We start from the raw sequence: 18,286 nt of genomic DNA, 5'->3' as shown, positions 1-18,286 counted from the left end.
TTTTAGGTTGAGGATGAGTGACAAGACGTGGCTGAGGCACTGGAAGGGCATCTCTGATAGGGGTGGAGGAGCCTTTTCAGATCTGTTTTATACCTGCTTGTCATTGCAGCCGTAGGAGCTGCGCTGCCCTTCACTGGCTGCGGGTCTTAAAATGACAGCTGGGAGATTGAAGATGGAGATACTTCTGCGTGCTGCCTGGGGCTTCCTTGTTTGGGCCTGGATCACTGGGAAGGAGGAGAGGAAGGGGGGCTGGCACTGCCCAGTGCAGGGGACCAGGGCACAGCCCCCAGGGAGCACAGGAGCTGGCACATGAGGGCACACGAGGCTGCACACCCTCGCCCCAGAGCAGGACTCCGGATACGCTTATTAGATTTTCAAATGTTATTTAGCTTGATTGCAGCCTTTATACAAAAGGAGTTAAGACATGGGTATAGAAGATAATAGAACAATAAATTGCAAGTCAGGTTCTTATGAAATCAGTAAATGATTCATTTAGCAGTTGTGTGTGTGCTAATTCCGTGTTGCTATGGTACCTCGGGGTGGAGCAGGGAGGTCAGCCTGCGAAGCGGGGAGCTTTGGGGGGACAGGGAGTGTGGCACACAGCCTTCAGCGGGATGAGAAATTGCCTCTTTATCTGCTGTTGTCCAGGGAGAGCCAGAACAAGCCACTGAAAGAGGTGTTTCACACCAGGTAGCGGGTTTTGGAATTAGACCAAAAATCGCACGTTTCAGTCTTGGAATGTGATTAAGTGTGCTTTGTCTTTGTGCCATCTCTGCTCGGCCTCCCCCTGGAGACAGACAGATCCCAGCTTTGGGGCTGCCTCCCTGGTGTAGGGGAAGGTGGAAATGAGATGATCTTGCACCCCAAACCACTTTGTGGTTCCATGGTCCTGTGATCCTGCCTCTGCTATTGCTGGGGCCAGCGAGAGCTGCCTGTGGAAAATGGATTTTTGTCCAGCTCCTACTTTCAAGGGGACGTGGTTTTCTCTTGGCAGAGCTGGCACCAGCAGTGGTGGGTGGCCAGGCAGGTACTGACCAGTGTGTGATGTCCGTGAGGACAAAGTGAAACACCTAAATTAAATATGTGGCCAAGACTCTTTCATTCCAGACCCAGTATTTTTGGGAAGTGTGAGTCTTCCGAGCTATCTCGGGTACAGCAGCCGAGGAAGACAGGATTTATAAAGTGAATGTGTCTTGAGTGTTTCCCAGAAAACTGGGAGGAAGGAGAGCAAACCCCCCGAGTCTCCCAGTCCAGGTGTGTTCAGGCAGGGAGTGAGGGCTCCAGGCTGCCACTGTGCCTCTCCCCACCACCTCTGTGCTCCAAATAAGTTCCAGGCATCTCTACACCACTGAAGCAAATCTGGCAGACTTCGGTACAAATGACCTGTGAGGCTGCATTACCCAGAGGGAAACAACAACTCTCCCACAGCTGTGGTACCTGCTCTGCTCTGCCTGGTTAATTGAGCCCACTGTGGGTGTTCAGGAGCGTGGGTAGCTGATTTTATTCCTGGGGACACTAAACGCATGGAACTTGTGCATGTGGGGGAATGTTTGTGGTCTTTTTGCACTGGGCAGTCCTCAGCCTTGCTGCTGGCCCACGTGCTAAGTGCTGCTGCACTCAGGTAAGGAGATAATGATCACATCATTAAGACACTACTAAAGCTGGCATTACTTGTTAGGTCAACATATCGATCTTGACATTACGCTGCAAGATTTTTTTTATAGATAATGCCTGTCCATCCTGCCTCTTGCTCCAGGAGGAGGAAAGAAGAGGGAGAGAGGAAATGCAAAACTGGAAGTGTCTTGACACAGATCTTTCCCCCAGAATAAAAGCACTTTGCTCCTTAAAAGATTTCTTGTGCTGTGGAGACTCCAGCCTTGTTGCTGCTGATGGGATTACTGGCAGATTTCCTTTAAGTCCATAGAAATCCCGAGGTGGTTGCTGGGCTCCGGGCAGATGACTTGGTCATTCTAAAAACAGAACCTCCTTTAGCCGGGTGTGTTTGGGTGCCCAGCGCCTTGCTGGAGGCAGATGGGTTGGAGGGAGGCTGACCTGACCTACGCTGGGGTTTGGCCCCAGTTCCTCATGGCCATCCACCAGCCAATGTCCCCTCAGTTCACTCTCCAGATGACCTCCCTGGGATGGTTCAGCTTTCCTTCCCAGCTCGGTAGATATTTGCATTGTACCCATCCTGTGAGCAGATTAGGAATCTTGGAAATGCCTTTCCTATCTCCCTGCAGAATAAAACACCTCTCACTTTTTAATAAATTCTTGTCTCGTTATCTTTTCTGTATTGAAGCTGTCCAAGCCAGTTTTTCTCATTTCATTGGGCTCTTTATATTGTGCTACTTAAAGACAATTTATAAAAATAGCAGCAATTTTGCTTTATATATGTATGTGTGTGTGTGTTTGCTATCACTAAAGCTTTATTTGGTATTTTAATCTGGGCTTACTGACTGTACTTTGAAGGACTTACGAATCAAAAGTGATACTTCCAAAAATGCGTGATGTTTTCTAGTCCCTGACTTGCAGAGAAGCAGCACTTACACCAGTGCTGAGCTGGTTCACTATCCCTCTAAATATATTTCATTAAGAACATAAGTCCATATGGTGTGTTAGGGAGAAGGGGAGTGCAGAGCAGAACCTGTGTCTGCCAAAGAAAACTGTTTTGATCTAATGTTGAGCATAGTACAACTTTGGGGGGAAAAAAATAAACATTGTCAGATGGGTCCTGCCAAATTTCATGATTTATCAAGAGTTTCAGGCTGTTCAGTGGAATTTTTTTTTCTTCTGACTACTCCAGTTTCTGGAGTCTTGTGATTTACACAAGACTGTTCATTTTCATTTTGCGAGCGTGTTGTAGGAAACACCCTCAAAACATGGAACCAGGAAGCTGCAGTGTCAGCAGGTTAATGAATACTTTGCTGTATTATATTGAAGGTCTGGTAGGTTTTTAGTGCCTCTTGTAGTTTGGGAATGGTGAGCTGTGGAACTTCAGGGTCCGAGTGAAAGAGGAACTGGGAGAAGGTAACTTTTTTAGGGTGTTTGGTGCATGGGATTTTCCAGGGTAAACCCATCAGACCTTTTCTCCCATTCCCTTGGAGCTTCACTGCTTTCACGTGCTGCTTCTGAGGCTCCCAGTAACACCACTGGTGAGCTTTGAGCTTACTGCACTGAAGTAAATTTTAAGGAATAAGACGGGGGGATTGCAGTGGAAAATGAGCTGAGGATGAGGATGAGGAGGAGTCCAAGGGCCGGTGTCCTCCAGCCGAACGGCAAGGTTAAAATCTGGCTGCTCCAGCCTGCTGTGGATCTGGGTGTGACATCAGCACTGTGGCCGTACTTATGGGAGGGGATAAATCTAATTTCTAGTGTACTTAAAAGCGGGTTAGCAAAAGCACAAGCAAAATACCGTAGAGGACATTTTTTACCTCAGCCTTGTCGGGTGCAACAGAGCCTTCCACTTTCTCTTAAATCCATTTCCCAGCTTGCAGCCACCACTTGGAAATGCCCAATTACAAATCTGCGAGTCTTTCCCTTGCTTGTTTCCAGGTTATTTTTCTTTCTTTCCTTTTCTTCCCCCCCCCTTTTTTTTTCCCTTTGCCTATTTTAAGCCTTGGCTCCAAAATGAATGCTCCGCTTCCCACAGTCCTTCATCACGCAATGTTTTCAGCAGACACTCAAGAATTAAACATGTACAATTTCCATAATACTGATTATCCCTGTTTAAGTGCTGTTTTAGAGGGTATTAATTTCTGTTGCAGTAGCAGCCGCAGCACTTAGCACCACCAGCCCAGTTTTCCCTCTGTGCCTTAGGCTCGGCTTTGGCGTGAGCTGGGATTTGGCTGGAATTGCTCTCCACTGCTCTCAGCCCCTATTTTGGTGAGAAGGGAGGGAGGCAGAGCCATCCTGGAGAGGAGCTGGTGCTGGGCTGGAGGAAGGCTGCCTCTGTCACTTCTGATATTTTCTGGTTTTTTGTATTGCGGAAACACAAAGCACAATTAGAATACAGTTATATATCCTCATCGTTATTAAAGCTTGGATTAACATGACATAAAGTTTTGTCTGGGGAGCCTTTTGCTATGGCTCAGGGAGCATTTTTGTGTGACAGTAATAGGCTACAGTTAATATACTTGAATGATACCAGAATCTGTGTAATAAGACAGAACAAAGAGGGTTTATTTGAAGCTGAATTACAAAGGTGGAATTATCATTGTGAACAATCCACCAAGATCGCAGCTTAATTATTGTATCTGGCAATATTTCGGCGAAATAATGTGGAGTCGGGGAAGCAAAGTTAAAAAGCCTCTCTCCCATCTCAGAAGGGCATCTTGTCAGTCAGGAGGGATTGATGTGTGGACCTGTCACCTCATTCTTAACACCCAAATCCTCTCTTTGCCCGTTTTTGCCGTTTGTTTGATTTACCGAGCCTGTTTGCCGTGATTCAAGAGGCTCTTGTCACGTTTCTAGGAGAGATTCATCACTGGGACATAATCCATTCAAATAGCTTTTGGGCGAGAAATAAAAAGTGTTTGAAGGCGAGAGGTTTCAAACAAACCCTTCAAAGGCAGCTGTTGGGCCCTGTGGAGAGGGAGGAGGGAGAGTGGGATTGTTCTCCAGGGCCTGGGGAGAGCAAGGAGTGAAAAGGTGGGAGCTTCCCGCAGGAACAGTTTGGAGGGAGGCAGAACCTGGGAAATGGGGAGTCTGGACTAGACAGGAGAGAAGACACGTGTCCCGTGCATGTGGCCACCACAGGTTGAACACACATGGAAGTGGCACCTTCGGAAAACTTGGGGCCATTTTCACGTTGTGAAGCATTATTCAACCCTCCTGTGTTTGTGCAGACAGTCCTCCCTCTCTGCCTTTGCCTTGAATGCTTGTTACACAGATAATAAGAGCGGGGGAGTCGGATTCTTTTTTAAATTTTCATTTATAAACTAAAGAACATTACTTCTTTCTCACAGAAATCACTTCGGTGGTGTCGGGAGCTGCAGGCGGTTGAATTGACTTCAACAACAAAAAACCCCTCTCACGAGAGAAAACCCTTGTTTTCTCTTCAGCAGGCTTTAAAAGAGGAGCGCTGTGGTTCCAGAATCCCGGCTTCGGTGATTACCCTGTAATCCCCGTGCCGTCCAGGGGTAATTAAAAATTGCAGCTGAACCTTGGTTCCAGATGCCTGGGTGAGGCTCTGTCAGGCTGATGAGATTTGGCGTTGTTGACACGTGTAAAAACTCAATTTAGCCAGCAGTGCCCGTCGTTGGGTCCCTCTCCAAACAGGATGATGGAGAGCGGGTGCACGCACCTCCGAGGGCTGGGGAGGGCAGGGGGGAGAGGAGCTGTGCCCAGCACAGCAGCACCACTAATTGCTTTCTTTTTAATATTATATTCAGCCTTAATAGCCTGCTCTCCTGGAGGATTGCCTTTCCCAGCATTTCTAATGGCTCGCTCCAGAGCCTGACCGGAGAGTGGGAAGGGGTGGAGCTGCAGGGAAGAGAATCAAGGTGGTACATTAAAATCCCATCCCGGTGTTGCTGTCTGAGTGGCCCGATTGAGCTGGGCTGGAGGGGCCAGGCTGCAGGGAGTGTCCCCAGGTCCGGAGTGATGCCAGTGGCCTTTCGAGTCCCGTGCTCCCCGTTCCGTAAACCGGGACGGCGGGGCAGCGGCGCCGATTGCAGCCACAGTTAACATAATGATGATTTCTGCCCTCAACAGGCTTAAAAGAATCATTCCCTCAAGTGCTTTGGGCTCCTGCCCTCTCATCAGGACTGACTGGGGTATTTTTAAGAGGTAAAGAGGAACCTGAAAAGCCCTGAGCAGCAGAAATCAGAGCAAGTGCTTCGTGTTGGTTATTTCTCCTCTCGAACTCGCTGTGGTGTGGGTGGTGCAGGGATGTCTGAGCCGGGGGAAATCCACAGCCCAGGCTCCGGCTGTCGCATAGCTCTGCTCTGTCCGGGCGGGTTCTGAAAGCGAAGCCAGGGACTTGTCCTCCCCCGTTCTTATCATTAATTTGTGGCAGTGGGAGAATCACTCGCGCTTCCTGCGCGTGGGCGCTGTGAGTGCCGGAGCGAGCAGCCTGTCTGTGTGGGGGACTCTGCTCCAGCAGCCTCAAAGGCGTTTCTAGGAAGTGGTGTCGGTGTGATGAGTTGGGTGAGAGCGCAGTTCTCTGACCCCTCACCCCGGCTGCAGCTGCGCGGCGGGGGGAGGATGTGGAGTGTTCTGCACAGGCAGAGCTGCTCCAGCCACCATCCTCCACCTGCTGCAAAGCCGGGGTTGGAGGGTGGCCTTGGACCCCCAGGCCAAAAAAACGGCACCTTCTTGAGCGCAGCATCGTCGCCACTTGTCACAGCAAGGCTCTGGTTTGCAAATGGTTTCTCCGTAAATTAAAACAGCCCTAAATGTGGAGAGATAAGCTGTGTTTGATTTGGGGTGGAAAAACAAGGGAGGACAGTTCTGTTTAGAACAAACAGCCCTGGAAAAATATTCCTTAATATGCAAGTCAGTATATGAAAAGAACAATAAAAGGAAAAAGGATCCAGCAGGAAATAAAATGAAACTTTTTTTCATTACAGTCAAAGAGAACTTAGATGAGTTTTCCTTTGCTAATAAACTGCAGTTTGATTCTGCAGCTGAGCCTTTAGCTGGAGCTGGCTGTGGCAATTGTTCATCTTTTTTTTTTTTTTTTCAAATCTGGGCAATAAAAAAGCCCTTCATGCATCAGGAAGCCTCGTAATGCAATCCTTGTCTTATCTTCACACTTATTCAGCAGGTATTTACGAAAGGGCAGCAGGAAGCTCTTTAAACCCGATCCTGTTACTTTGCTCAGGATGTCTCTTAATCAGATCTGTGTCCCTGAGCCTGGCCTGCCCTGGGACTCTGCTGCAAAGGCATCTGTGAAAACAGCCTGGCTTTCTTGTGAGTAGAGCTTTTCTCGGTGTTCTCAGTAGCAGGGAAGGCCCTGAGCTGCGGTTGTGTGTGTGGCTTCAGGGCACTCAGTGGGAGCCCACAGGTTATTCGTGGCATCCCGGGATGGTCTGAGTGCGGAGGGGCATTAAAGCTCATCCAGTGCCACCTGCTGCCGTGGCAGGGACACCTCCCCCTGCCCCAGGCTGCTCCAAGCCCCGTGTCCATCCTGGCCTGGGACACTGCCAGGGGTCCAGGGGCAGCCACAGCTGCTCTGGGCACCCTGTGCCTCCCCACCCTCAAAGGGAGGAATTTCTTCCTAATATCCCGTCTAAACCTACTCTGATCACCTTGGTGGCCTCCTCTGGACTTGGGTGCTGTGGCTGCAGGAGGGAGGCTGGTGCTGAACCGGTGCTGTGGTGAAATGAAACGACACCTTCCCTCTGGCTGCAGGCGGGAAGGAGGAGCCGTGTTCAGATCTGGCTTTCCAGGCAGGGGTGCTGCTGAAGCCCATCGGGGAGGAGGCTGCCCCTCCCTGGCACTTGCAGGCTCAGCTCCAGCCAGGCCTGGTGGGCAGCACCTCCGAAGTATTGTTTGGAGAAGAAAACAGATTGCAACTTTGCAGCGCTAATATGCAAACGAGCACTGTGAAGGGAGGAAGAATTATTTCTGCTGACGGTGCCTAATGTTCCGTGAAAGTAAAATCACCGACGCCTGGCACCTGGCTGCCTGGAATGCTGAAGGAGCAATGTTCCAGCGATGATGCTGCCGGAGGGGAGGGGAGGAGAGGGGTCCTGCCCTGCCCCACGGCACCCCTGGGCAGTTCCCTGGCCTGAGAGCACCTGCGGGAGGAAAGGAACTCAACTCCTTTGAGCTTTGGTCCTGTCGACTCTTGTGGTGTTGGATCTGTGTAAGCTTCAGCTGAGTGATGCTGTTGCATGGAGCTCTCAGCCTTTGCTTTCCAAAGAGCAGAAGTTCTCCAGCCTTTCAGCATCCGGAGCTTAAACCTGTAAAGCCCAACAGCTCCAGTGTGAGCCCCAAAAGAATAGTTTAAATTTATTGTGCGTGCATTTGAAAAGCACCCTTTGTGTGGGTTTGCTGTGTGTTTTCATCTGGTGGTCACTCCTTCAGGCAGGTGGGGAGGGCACGTGGAGCGGGCTGATGGAGCTCGGGTTCTTCATTCAGTGGTGGATCCCACAAGAAAACACTTGGCAGAAGTTCTTCTGTTCTTGGGGAAGTCGGTAGAAAACAGCGCACAGTGTGTGCACAGTGCAGGGAGATGGAGGCCTCAATAAAAGATGGAGAAGGATGAGTGTGGGAGGGGGATCCCCTGATGCCAGCAGGGAAGCAAAGGCAGAGTTCCAGGATGGTGCTTGGCTCTGGGGCCACGTGTAGGTCACTAAAACGCCTGTAATTCAGTTTCCCTTCTAGTCCCACCCTCTTCCTTCTCTGTTGGATGGGTAAAACACAAGGATGTTTTGAGGCAGGGTGAATTAAGTGTTTGTAAGGGAACCTGGATCCTCTCCAGCAGATGTTTGGAACAGGATTCTGTTCTTGCCTCTCTGGGGAAGGGCGGTAGCGGGAGCTCCGTGATTTAACCCCGGTTTCAGATTGAATGACTGGTTTTAGCTGCTGTGGCTCCTCTGTCTGTGGCCGGGTCACTCTGTGTGTGTGTGTGTGTGTTACACTGATGGGTACAAAACGTGTCATTGTAGGAGCCCTTGATTAACTTAGAGGACATGTGCCGTCTGTGTCACCGTCCCGAGCTGTTTCAGGCACGTAGGAAGCCCTGGATGGTGGCACTCTGGGACCTGCTGCTGTCCCTAGAGACACTGGGGCCGTGAGCCTGTGGGCAGTGCCACACCCCTGCCCGTGGTTCCCGGCAGGACACTGCTGTTCTGCAGTGGAATCTGAAGTCTGTGGTGCAGGTCTCCATCGGTGAGGGGCTCTGGCAGCACCTGGCGGGTTGTTCACGCCGTCCTTGGGGGTTTGTGTGTCCGTGGTGACCTCGAGGAGCGGAGTCTCAGGTCCTTGCTGCAGGGTGTTGGAGTGTACCCCCCATACCCTGTTCCCCCAGGATCCCAGGGCACTGGGCTGCGGCTGGACATTCCTTCCCTGTGGCACTGCTGGCCTGGGAGAGGGGCAGGAGCAGAGGCACAGGGACGTCCCTCCGGCTCCGGCGCGCTCTCGCTGCCGGCTCCTGACTCTCTAAATCCATCTCAGAAATGCACCACTGGAACCTATTTTCCCGTCAGGCTGAGGAGACCCAGGGGAGGGCAGCCTGTGCTGCGGGCAGGGATCGTTCTGGACAATTAGACCTGGCTGCGGGACTTGATTGCAGAGTCACCCCTGCCCGGGCTGGGCTCTGACGAGGCAGCTTCTCTGTTCCCTAAAAGCACGGCAGCGAACGCGTGCCCTGCAGCTGGGAGAGGGCAGCTCTGCCTCTCTGTGTTGTCTTCAGCTTGATTTCCGTGGTGAAACGATGGCCTCCCTGGAGTAGCTGGTGGTTCAGGTAACTGGGAGAGGAGGGACACCTGCCTGTGTCTGAAGGAGTGATGAGCTGCTCCCAGGGTGGTTTGGTCAGTGTCCCATTTTCATGCAGCGACCTCCCTGGATGCGTGGGTGTCTCCTCCCCTCTGGAGAGATGTCCTGGGAGTTTATCCACTCCCAGCCGTTCTGCTGCTGGAGAGGTTATTACCTTATGCCACTGGCCTGCCTTCTTTCCCTTCCTCTTCTCACCACCTTCTCTGCTGCAGCCCCAGAGGCTGAAGAAAGAACTGGTTTTACGTTTCTGAGTCGTTCATTGCTTTGGTGGGGTTTTTTACAAGAACCTGTGTTCCCTGTCGGTGTTGTTAGCTCAGGTGCTGGAAATCTGGGGAGCACAAGGGAAGCACTCAGTCAAGACAGCAGGTAAAGGAACACTCCAAGAGTCCTCACACAGTTTTTAACTCGATGGGAGCTTTGCTTTCATCAATACTCCATGTTATTAATGCCAGAGAAGGAATTAATGAGAAATCGTCTATGAAGTCATGTTTAATTTGTCCTGCTGTGGAAAGCTGTTTTTTTCTGGAGAGCATTAGTCATTCTTACATCCCCCTTGGTAGAGTAAGCGTTGAGTAACGTGCTCATGTTTTGCAGGAGCATTTTAAAGCCCAACAGTAGCCACAGTGCTTTTTGGCAAGTGTTGGGGATGCTCTTTGCCATGTCACGGCTGGTGAGCGAGCCCTGAGATTAACGTGATTGAATGACTGTTTTAATTTCAGCCCTGATGGAGCAAAATTAGTTACAATGATATGTGTGTGTTGAATAAAATTGTAGTTTTATTAGCTATAATTGCTGAAGAAGACTTTTTAAAGCCTTGACTGCTGGGGGGAAAAATTGCTAGCACTGGAATTTGTGCTTGCACAGTATGGCATTGATTGTTATCGTGGTGCATAATCTGTCAGCCCGCAGTTGGGAAGTTGTCACCAGGGCACACTGGGGAGGGCTCAGCCAGGGACCTCACCCTGAGCCCCCAGCACCCCAGGGAGCACAGCCCACATGGTGCCTGCTCCACAGAGGAGATGATGCCCTCACCGGGGAGCTGAGGGCCAGGGCTGCCTCGGGAAGCTGGAGCAGCACTCCCAGCCTGGAGGTCCCCCTTTGCTCCCTGGGGTCAGCAGGGTGGGGTGGTGGCAGAGGGACCAGCCACGCTCTGGGGTTGGGTCTGGTGTGGTCATCCGTGCTGGGACACTGCAGAAGGAACCTGGGGGATGGTCAGGGGGGCTTGGGCAGGAGACCGAGCTGTGCTGGGAGGAGGGGAGCGTGTGCCGCAGAAAGAGGGGGGGATAATTTGTTTCTTTGTTTAATTCTGTTGTAATCAAGCCCAGAGGCCTGGTGTGGGGGAGCCGTTTCAAATTGTCTGCCATGCAATAGACATTTGTCTTAATTTATGTGGGGGGAGGTTGTAAATCTGCAGGAGCGCGTTGCCGACGCTTGGATTTCACATGCGCATTTAAAATAACAGCACCTGACAGTTCACTGGCAGCTAAGAGCTTTTTCTGCCTCAGAAAACAAAATATTGGAGGAGTTGTGCAGTGTGGATAAATAATTTGAGGAATTAGGCCAGAATATCCAGCACATTTTTCTTAGAAGAGCAGAAGAGGTGATAGACCTGTAAAGTTCACGAGTTGGGGATGGAGGGAGGAGAGGCACAACCGAACTGTGTGGGGCTGGAGGTTGTCCCTCAGGAATTCCTTCCCTCCCCAGACCCGGCTGGAATTGCCACTGTGATCCATCCCAGGTGCAATGCCGTTTGTCTGCCCTCATTCTGCTTTACCTTGAAGGGATGGAGAACATGGTGCCAGATCTGCTTGGGAGTGTGGAAAACAACCCCTCCACCCCAGGGAGCAGGGGAACACCTCAGCCTGCCCTGGATGTGTTGGAAACTCAGGGTTTGGATCAGGAAAAGCATTCCTGGGCTGGACGAGGAGGCGTAAAGGCTCCTGTGTGTCCCTTCAGTGTAGTTATGGTGGTTTCATTGTGGAAGTTTTACTCAGTGAGTAAACTAAACTCCAGTGGAGGAACGAGAACATGGAGGTGTGGGGTGGTGGTGGGTGTTGCTCCTGTGCACACAGGCACCTTGTACAGGAAGATTGGCCTCACAAGGATGGTCCATGGGCACCTCTTGGGTCTCTGTCCATGCAGGCATCATGTGGATGGAGAGATGCAGGGTGAGGCTTAAAGTTTTCCAGAAGAAAAAAAAAAAAAAGGTTTGGTCCTTCCACTTTCGGTGGCAGCACAGTGCTCCAGTTTCTGCAGCATCACCCTCCAGATTCTTCTGGAACCACTGCTGGGTTCTGCCTGGTGGTTACAGTGTGAGTGACTGTGGGCTGTGCTGGGTCTGATCAGCTCCTGCTGCCTGCTGGAAAAGAGGGGTTGAAAATCCCAGAGAGGAAAGTAGGAGGAAAGACTGGAGAATACTGTGTGTTCTTGTGCTGGGCTAGATCACTTGCATTAAATTCAGAGACTTTCTGAGTACAATTAATAGTCATTTTATTTAGGTCACCCTGGTTTTGTTGCTTTAAATGTATGCCTCCATTAAAGTGGAAGAAAATCAAATAAATTTATCTCCGTGGAGCCTTTTGTGAACTGGTTGGGCATATTTTAAATAACCCTGGGAACTGTTAGGATTATTAAAGCCTTTGGCTCCTCCAGGTTTTTTTTCTTTCCTCCTATTCTCCCCTATTCCTCCTTCCAGGCAGTGAGTAATGAAGTGGTAGAGCCCTTCCTTTTCTCAGAGCCCCAAGTGGATTGGAAAAAAAAAGAAGTTAAATAAACTGAAGCCCATTAGTTAGGCTTTATGTAAGAAACTGGGTCTGCATTGGCTGTATGGATGGGCTCTGCTGGGACAGGGGAGTCTGGGGGCCTTAAGTGACCATTTGTAACCAGTGTCCACTGGCAAGTCTTTGTTTTCTTCTTTTTTTTTTCTAGTTACCCTGAGACTGTTCATTTTGTAACTCGCACTTGATGCTGAGAATGAGTCGGGATTATTCAGCTGCTTTAAGCCTCCCTGTCGAGCCTGCTGGTGTCTGGGTGCCCTGGGTGGAGGTGGCTCAGCCTCCCGCTCCTGTGCTGGGGCATCCAGGGCTTCCCTGGGGGCTGAGGCGTGGTGGGTGATGGCCGAGCCTTGCAGGTGGCAATTCCACCTTCCAGTCCTGCTTCTAACCCTGCAGAGACCTTCCTTGCCTTTTTATGCAGAGTGTGAGCGGCGTGGTTTTGAGCTGAGGCCTGGAAAACTTGCAGTTGAGCATCTTTAAAGCACTGGGCGAGCAGGGGGCTGGAGGAGAGGGTTAACTCGGGCAGTCACAGCCCCTGAACGCGCTCGAGTTTCGGCTGTGGGTTGGGTTTGTTTTTTTTCCCTTCCCCTGAAACAGGGATCAATTTGCTTACTACAGGGTTTACTGGCGGTTACCTTGACTGTGTCCCTTATTTCTCCTTGATGAAAACTTGAACAAGCCGCTTGTGTTTGCTTCACAGAGAACCGTGAGAAACGGGCTGTGTGTGTGAGGCAGCGTGGTTTGCTCATTCTATTCAGCCCTTTGTATATTCAAATTCTTCTAGTTGGAGTTCTTGCTGTTCTGCCAGATTTCCATACCATTGATGGGTTTTCTGCATTAATAAGTTTCTCTCCCCCCTCCCTCCCATACCCTCGCCACCTTTTTGCAACTGGTGAAAAGTTTTTCTAAGCGCGCTGCCCTCTCCATATTGATTTTCTTCTCCTGCTTGTCTCACCAGCTCTTAGATGTTTTATTTTGCAAAGCGTTAATAGAATTTTCCTTTTGCCACTGCACTTTATCTATTCAGGAGGTTTCAAGAAGTCTCATTGTGTCACCGGACTATGGAGGAAAGAGGCTATTCTTCTGCTACAATGGCTGCCCTAAAAAATAACGCAGGGTGGGGTAAGCACAGAAAGGGCAGAGACGGAGATAAAATGTTCTGACCTTAGGAAAGAGAAAAGATAACCAATTAGACATTGTTGAAAGGGCACCAGCTGGCTCAAAGAACACCCCACTGATGATTTTTTCTTCAAGGCATACTTGGGCCGTGTCTGAACTCGGCTGCAGAGACGCTCCCCCCGTGCAGGTTTCATATGTGGACTGTCAGGGCTGACCCTTTTTCAGGGAGCTGCTGCCCGGCCCTGATCCCAGCAGTTGGTGCTGTTGGAAGGGGGGCAGCTCCGGGGTGCCTGTGCTCCTCGGGGCCCCAGGAAACCTCCCTCCTGGATTAGCCCCTGCAGCCTGTGCTTGTTACTGCTAATAGGGATTTATTTGCATAAAAAAGATTCCTGCCAAGATCATCATTCCAGCTTGGTACACATGGCACAGAGCCGTGTTTGCCCAGAGGATGGTGTTGTGTTGGACAGGTGGGAGAAGGGAAGGGAACCGCAGAGCCCAGTGTGACCAGGGGCTGCACCCAGAGCCCCTCACCCCTGCAGTGCTGCGTGGTGCCAGGACCAGCCCCTGCTCTGCCCTGGCAGCTCCGGGAGGAGCACGATGAGGCTGCGCAGGAGGTTCAGGGCTGTGCTGCTGCTGCTGCCAGCAGTGGCTGAGACGTGGCCATGCTGGAGCATCTCTTCTCTCCCCAACCAGCACAGCAGCCCAGTAATGTCCTTGCAGGAGGAGGTGTCGTTTTGGCAGGGCAGTGTGGGTCCAGCCTGGAGAGCCTGCACGCAGGGCTGGGGGACAGGGACCTCCCTGGGCTGCTGGGTCTGTGCTCCTGCACATCCAGGAGCTCTGGGGGCTCTGGAGTGGGATTGGAGGGAGAAAAGTTCCACATTAAACCTTTTCAGCAGGGATTGAGTGGGGACAGGGTGGCTGGTGCAGGGACCAAGCTGCGATGCCCCAGGAAACAGCAGCAGGTGCAATGTGTAATTTTTGGTTCCAGTGAGGCCAAGACCTGTGAGAATGAAAAATAAAGATTGCTGAGCAAACATAACCCTGGAGCAGAGATAAGCGGCGTGCAGGGCGAAGGGCAGCCGGGTCCTTATCTGCCTCCTGGTATTGCTCATCCTGGTGAGTTTTCCCCCTTGGAGGGAAGACAGACAGCAGGACAAACGGCTCCGTGCTTAATGCACTTTGGGTTTTTCAGTGCATCAGCGTCTTGAGGGCTCAGTCAAGATGGGGATCAGGAGACCTGCAGTTCTGCACTGTCTCAGGCCATTGCTAGCACTTCCTGCAAACCGTTTTGGCTAAAAAAGTTAACAACAACTTAAGCAGAGACAGGTTTTCAGAGGAATTTTAGGTGTCATGTAAGGTTTTGCTGCACTGTATTTTTTTACAGTCTCCTGGAACATATTTCAGTCCTTCAGAACCTCAGGGAGGTTCAACTTGTGTTTTCACCACCTTCCCAAACTCTTTCTCCCCAGCCAAGGCTGAGAAGTTTTTCACAGACATAGGCTGGATGTTTCTCTGTTGCCTTACGAGGACATTTGGGGGGACAGGTGGACCCTTTGGGGGCACTGTGCGAGATGAGGAGAGCGTGGAACTGCGTTGTAAATCACTGAGCTAAAACAAATGATTTCTAGAAAGCCAGAGTACAAACCCAAGGAAGTACAGAAAAATTACTGGTGGAAAAAAAAATCCAAAAACCTCAAACAAACAGACAAAAAAATCCCAAAGCCACACCCCAGACAAGAAGTGGAGTCCTTTAGAGGATAAAACCTTTTCTTTGAAGTTCTTCTCCCTTCCTGCAACACCTTCTGTAATTCAGTGTCACAGGTTTTCATCACCCCTGAGTTTACTACAGGGAATTATTGCAGGTCTGTAATTCCATCTCAGAGCTCGGCCAGGACGTGTCCAGGGGCACACAGGACCCACCTGCCCCCGCTCCTGCAGTCTCAGAACAACGGCTCAAGGTGTGACGATGCTGGCAAATCAACCCCAGCACAACATCCTTGTGCAATAAGTGCAAAATTTTAGGTGTGGCTGCACAGATTAAATGGAGGTGGAATAAATCATGCAAATCCTAATGAAAGTTGAAAGCAATTTGGTTGCACTTCAATACGTTTCATCAGTCATCTCTCTTCTGAAGTGGAAATGCCGAGCCTGATGCGAATTAAACCTTCTCCCTCCTCCCTCTCCCCTCTTTCCTCCAGCTTTTCAAAAGCCCTTTTGAAAACCTCTGAATACCTTTCTTGGCTGACCAGATTTTACCCTGCTCATACCTCTTTTAACCTAATTCTCAGCCAAGACAGTGACTCTAGTTTGGAGAAGTCGGGCTTGATTTGCACCCAGACTTCCTCCCTTGGCCCTTCCTGGTCTCCGCACAAAAGGGAGATGAGGCATGGCCAGGGATGGATGTGAAGTGGAAGAGCTGCTGAGATATTTGGCTGTTTGGGGCCAACACTTTCACTGGTCACTTCTCCGCCTCAGGATCAGATGTCAGACAGGGCAGGGAGGTGGAAAGCAGCAGGTTTCCGAAAGGAGAGGCTGCCTCTGGCCAAACCCAAGGAGTTGTGCTCCATGCAGGCTGCTCCTGCCCGTGTCCCCCGTCCCTGGTGTGTGTCTGAGTTGCCAGCGTGTGTTAAAGCACAACTCTCCCCTCTTTGTCTTGCAGGTAGAGGATGCCATGCTAATGTTCGACAAGACGACCAACAGGCATAGAGGTAAGAGGGGTTGGGAGCTCTGACCTCACGGTGTGTGGCAGCTTCTGCAAGGGGGAGCAAAAACCAGGTTCAGCGAGATGTGCCGGTGCTGAATCCACGGCACTAAATCCTCTGTCCTGCAGGTAGCAGAGGAGGGGCTGGTTGGCATGGAATGCCCCGTGCCCGTGGATTTTGCTGTTCGAAGTGACTCTCCTGGGCAGTGTGATGACCTTTCTTTGGGAGGAGCATTGTCAGGCTCCCTGGAGAGGAAATCCCGTGGAGCTGGGTGTGCTGAGGCTGCTGGGAAGCCCTGGGTTTGTACCGAGGTGGCTGGCATCAGTTAAGCTGGGCATAAGTGCAGTTAAGCTGAAATACCAGGAAATGAAGGTGCTAAACCCTCCACTGGGATTGCAGGTGTGCTGGAGTTGCGGAGCTGAGTGAGGGCTGCTCGTCCTCCTGTGGTGGTAGCTCAGAATGGGCAGGATCTCCCGGGGAGGAATTTCCCTGCACATATTTCAGTGGAGAGACACGGTTTCATCGTTGCCCAGCTCTGTGAAAGGAGCTGAGGGTTACTTTCTGTGTTACGGCCGTTCCTCTCAGTGGAAATCAACGGTGCTGCTGTGTCTCTTGGGGAGCTGGGGCCGTTCCTGCTGCACTCCTGAGCCCTGGCAGCACTGCACTCTGCTGGGACAGAGGCTGCCCTGGGGACAGCACGGCACGAAATCCATCCCCATCCCCACGGCCCCGTTCCCTGCCCTGCCATGGGGATGGGATGGGATGGGATGGGATGGGATGGGATGGGATGGGATGGGATGGGATGGGATGGGATGGGATGGGATGGGATGGGATGGGATGGGGATGGGGATGGGATGGGGTGGGATGGGGTGGGATGGGATGGGATGGGGATGGGGATGGGATGGGGATGGATTTCGTGCCGTGGTTTGGCACGTGGCTCCTTCCCCCGTGCCACGGCTGCTGGTGGCTCCAGCCCCTGACTTGATGTGGTGGCTGTCTCAGGCACGGAGGTGTTGGCTACTCTGAGGTTTGAGGAGGCTGCCAGCGGTGGGAAGGAGCCTGTGCCCATCCAGGCTGGGAGCCCCGGGAAGGGAAGAGGGGAGCAGCCGTCTCCACCGCCCTTCATCTCGCGCAGGGTCACGGAGCGGAGCCGGCGGGTCTGAGCCGCTCGCTGCTCTGGTGTTGGCTCTAACAGGGGACTCAGGGGGAGCAGAGGCTCCGGGTGAGTCAGGCAAGCCTCCCGGACTGCAGTGCCTCCCTCTCCCTCCAGCAGCTCCCTCCCAGGCGCTGATTCCTCTCCCAGGGCAGGGGCTCTAGTGCCCTGGAAAGCTCAGCAGCAGTGAGCAGGACTGGCTCAGCAGGATCAGCTCCTCCGAGCCAGGGAGGCTGTGTGAGCAGCCAGTGCCCCTTCCCTTTGTAACAGGGACCTGTTCGAAGCTCTTACTTAAGTTGAAAAGTTCAAGCCCTGACAACTTTCTTTTACATCCAGGGGGTTTTCCACCCTTCTCCAGGCAGTGACCCTTAAATGGGCCATAAATCCTCCTCTCCATTCAGGATCTTGGCACGTTGTTTGTTGCATTTGAAAGCTGCCTGACTGGGGCTTTGGTGCTGGGCACAAGGTGGGGGCAGCTGGGGCGGGGAGAGCTGGGGGGCTCTGCTCCCAGCGGGGTGTGTGCTCAGCAGATTTGGCCTCTGACACGGGGGAGGTCGTCTCCGTTGGCTGAAATGTCCCAAATCCCGGGGCTGGGCTCCCCCCTGTGCTGCAGTGAGCTCTGTCCCTGCCCTCCGAGCCCTCTGTGGTGTGCGCACCGTGTGCCTGCCCTGCCCGGGCTCTGCAGGGCCAAGAGAGCGGAGCGGTGCCTGTGAGCCCTTCCTGCGGGATGCCTGTCTGGTGTCCCTCAAGGTGACCCCTGCCGTGTCCCCTGCCGTGGCTCTGTGCTGCTGTAAGCACTTCCCCAGGCAGGAGGGCCCAGCCAGGGTTGGTGCCTGTGCTCTGCGAGTGCTGAGCTCGGCTCCTGCAGCCCTGGGTCAGCGTTTCTGCGCTCTTTGGGGAGCCTGCGGGTTTGAGCCTGGGTAATGAGCCCCGCGGGGTGGATTCCTTGTCCAAAAACATCTTTTCACTGACTTACCAGGAGTAAAGGTCTGCTGGAGATGAGGGCTGCAGCTCTGGGGGGCACCTTATTTGCCATGAAGTCTTCTGGGTTTTCCAGAAAGGGCTTTTTCCCCACTCTGTGTGTTGAAGACGAG

At 52.0% G+C, this 18,286-nt stretch overlaps 1 protein-coding gene across 10 annotated transcripts in view; it reads left to right on the top strand.

The window, feature by feature from the left end:
- MSI2 (musashi RNA binding protein 2) overlaps positions 1-18,286 on the top strand; it is a 210,045-nt gene that overhangs the window by 108,609 nt on the left and 83,150 nt on the right. For all 10 annotated transcript variants that reach the window (XM_066202004.1, XM_066201999.1, XM_066202000.1 and 7 more), the window contains exon 7: positions 15,997-16,045. In XM_066202004.1, the coding sequence (XP_066058101.1) occupies positions 15,997-16,045 (49 nt within the window). The remainder of the gene's footprint in view (positions 1-15,996; positions 16,046-18,286) is intronic.

This window comes from Chamaea fasciata, unplaced genomic scaffold, assembly GCF_029207755.1.
Source record: "Chamaea fasciata isolate MVZ Bird 193981 ecotype frontalis unplaced genomic scaffold, bChaFas1.0.hap1 SCAF_21, whole genome shotgun sequence".
NCBI classification, from domain to species: Eukaryota; Metazoa; Chordata; class Aves; order Passeriformes; family Sylviidae; genus Chamaea; species Chamaea fasciata.
Note: the sequence above shows the minus strand (reverse complement) of the source record. Positions and strands in the feature narration are given on the sequence as shown.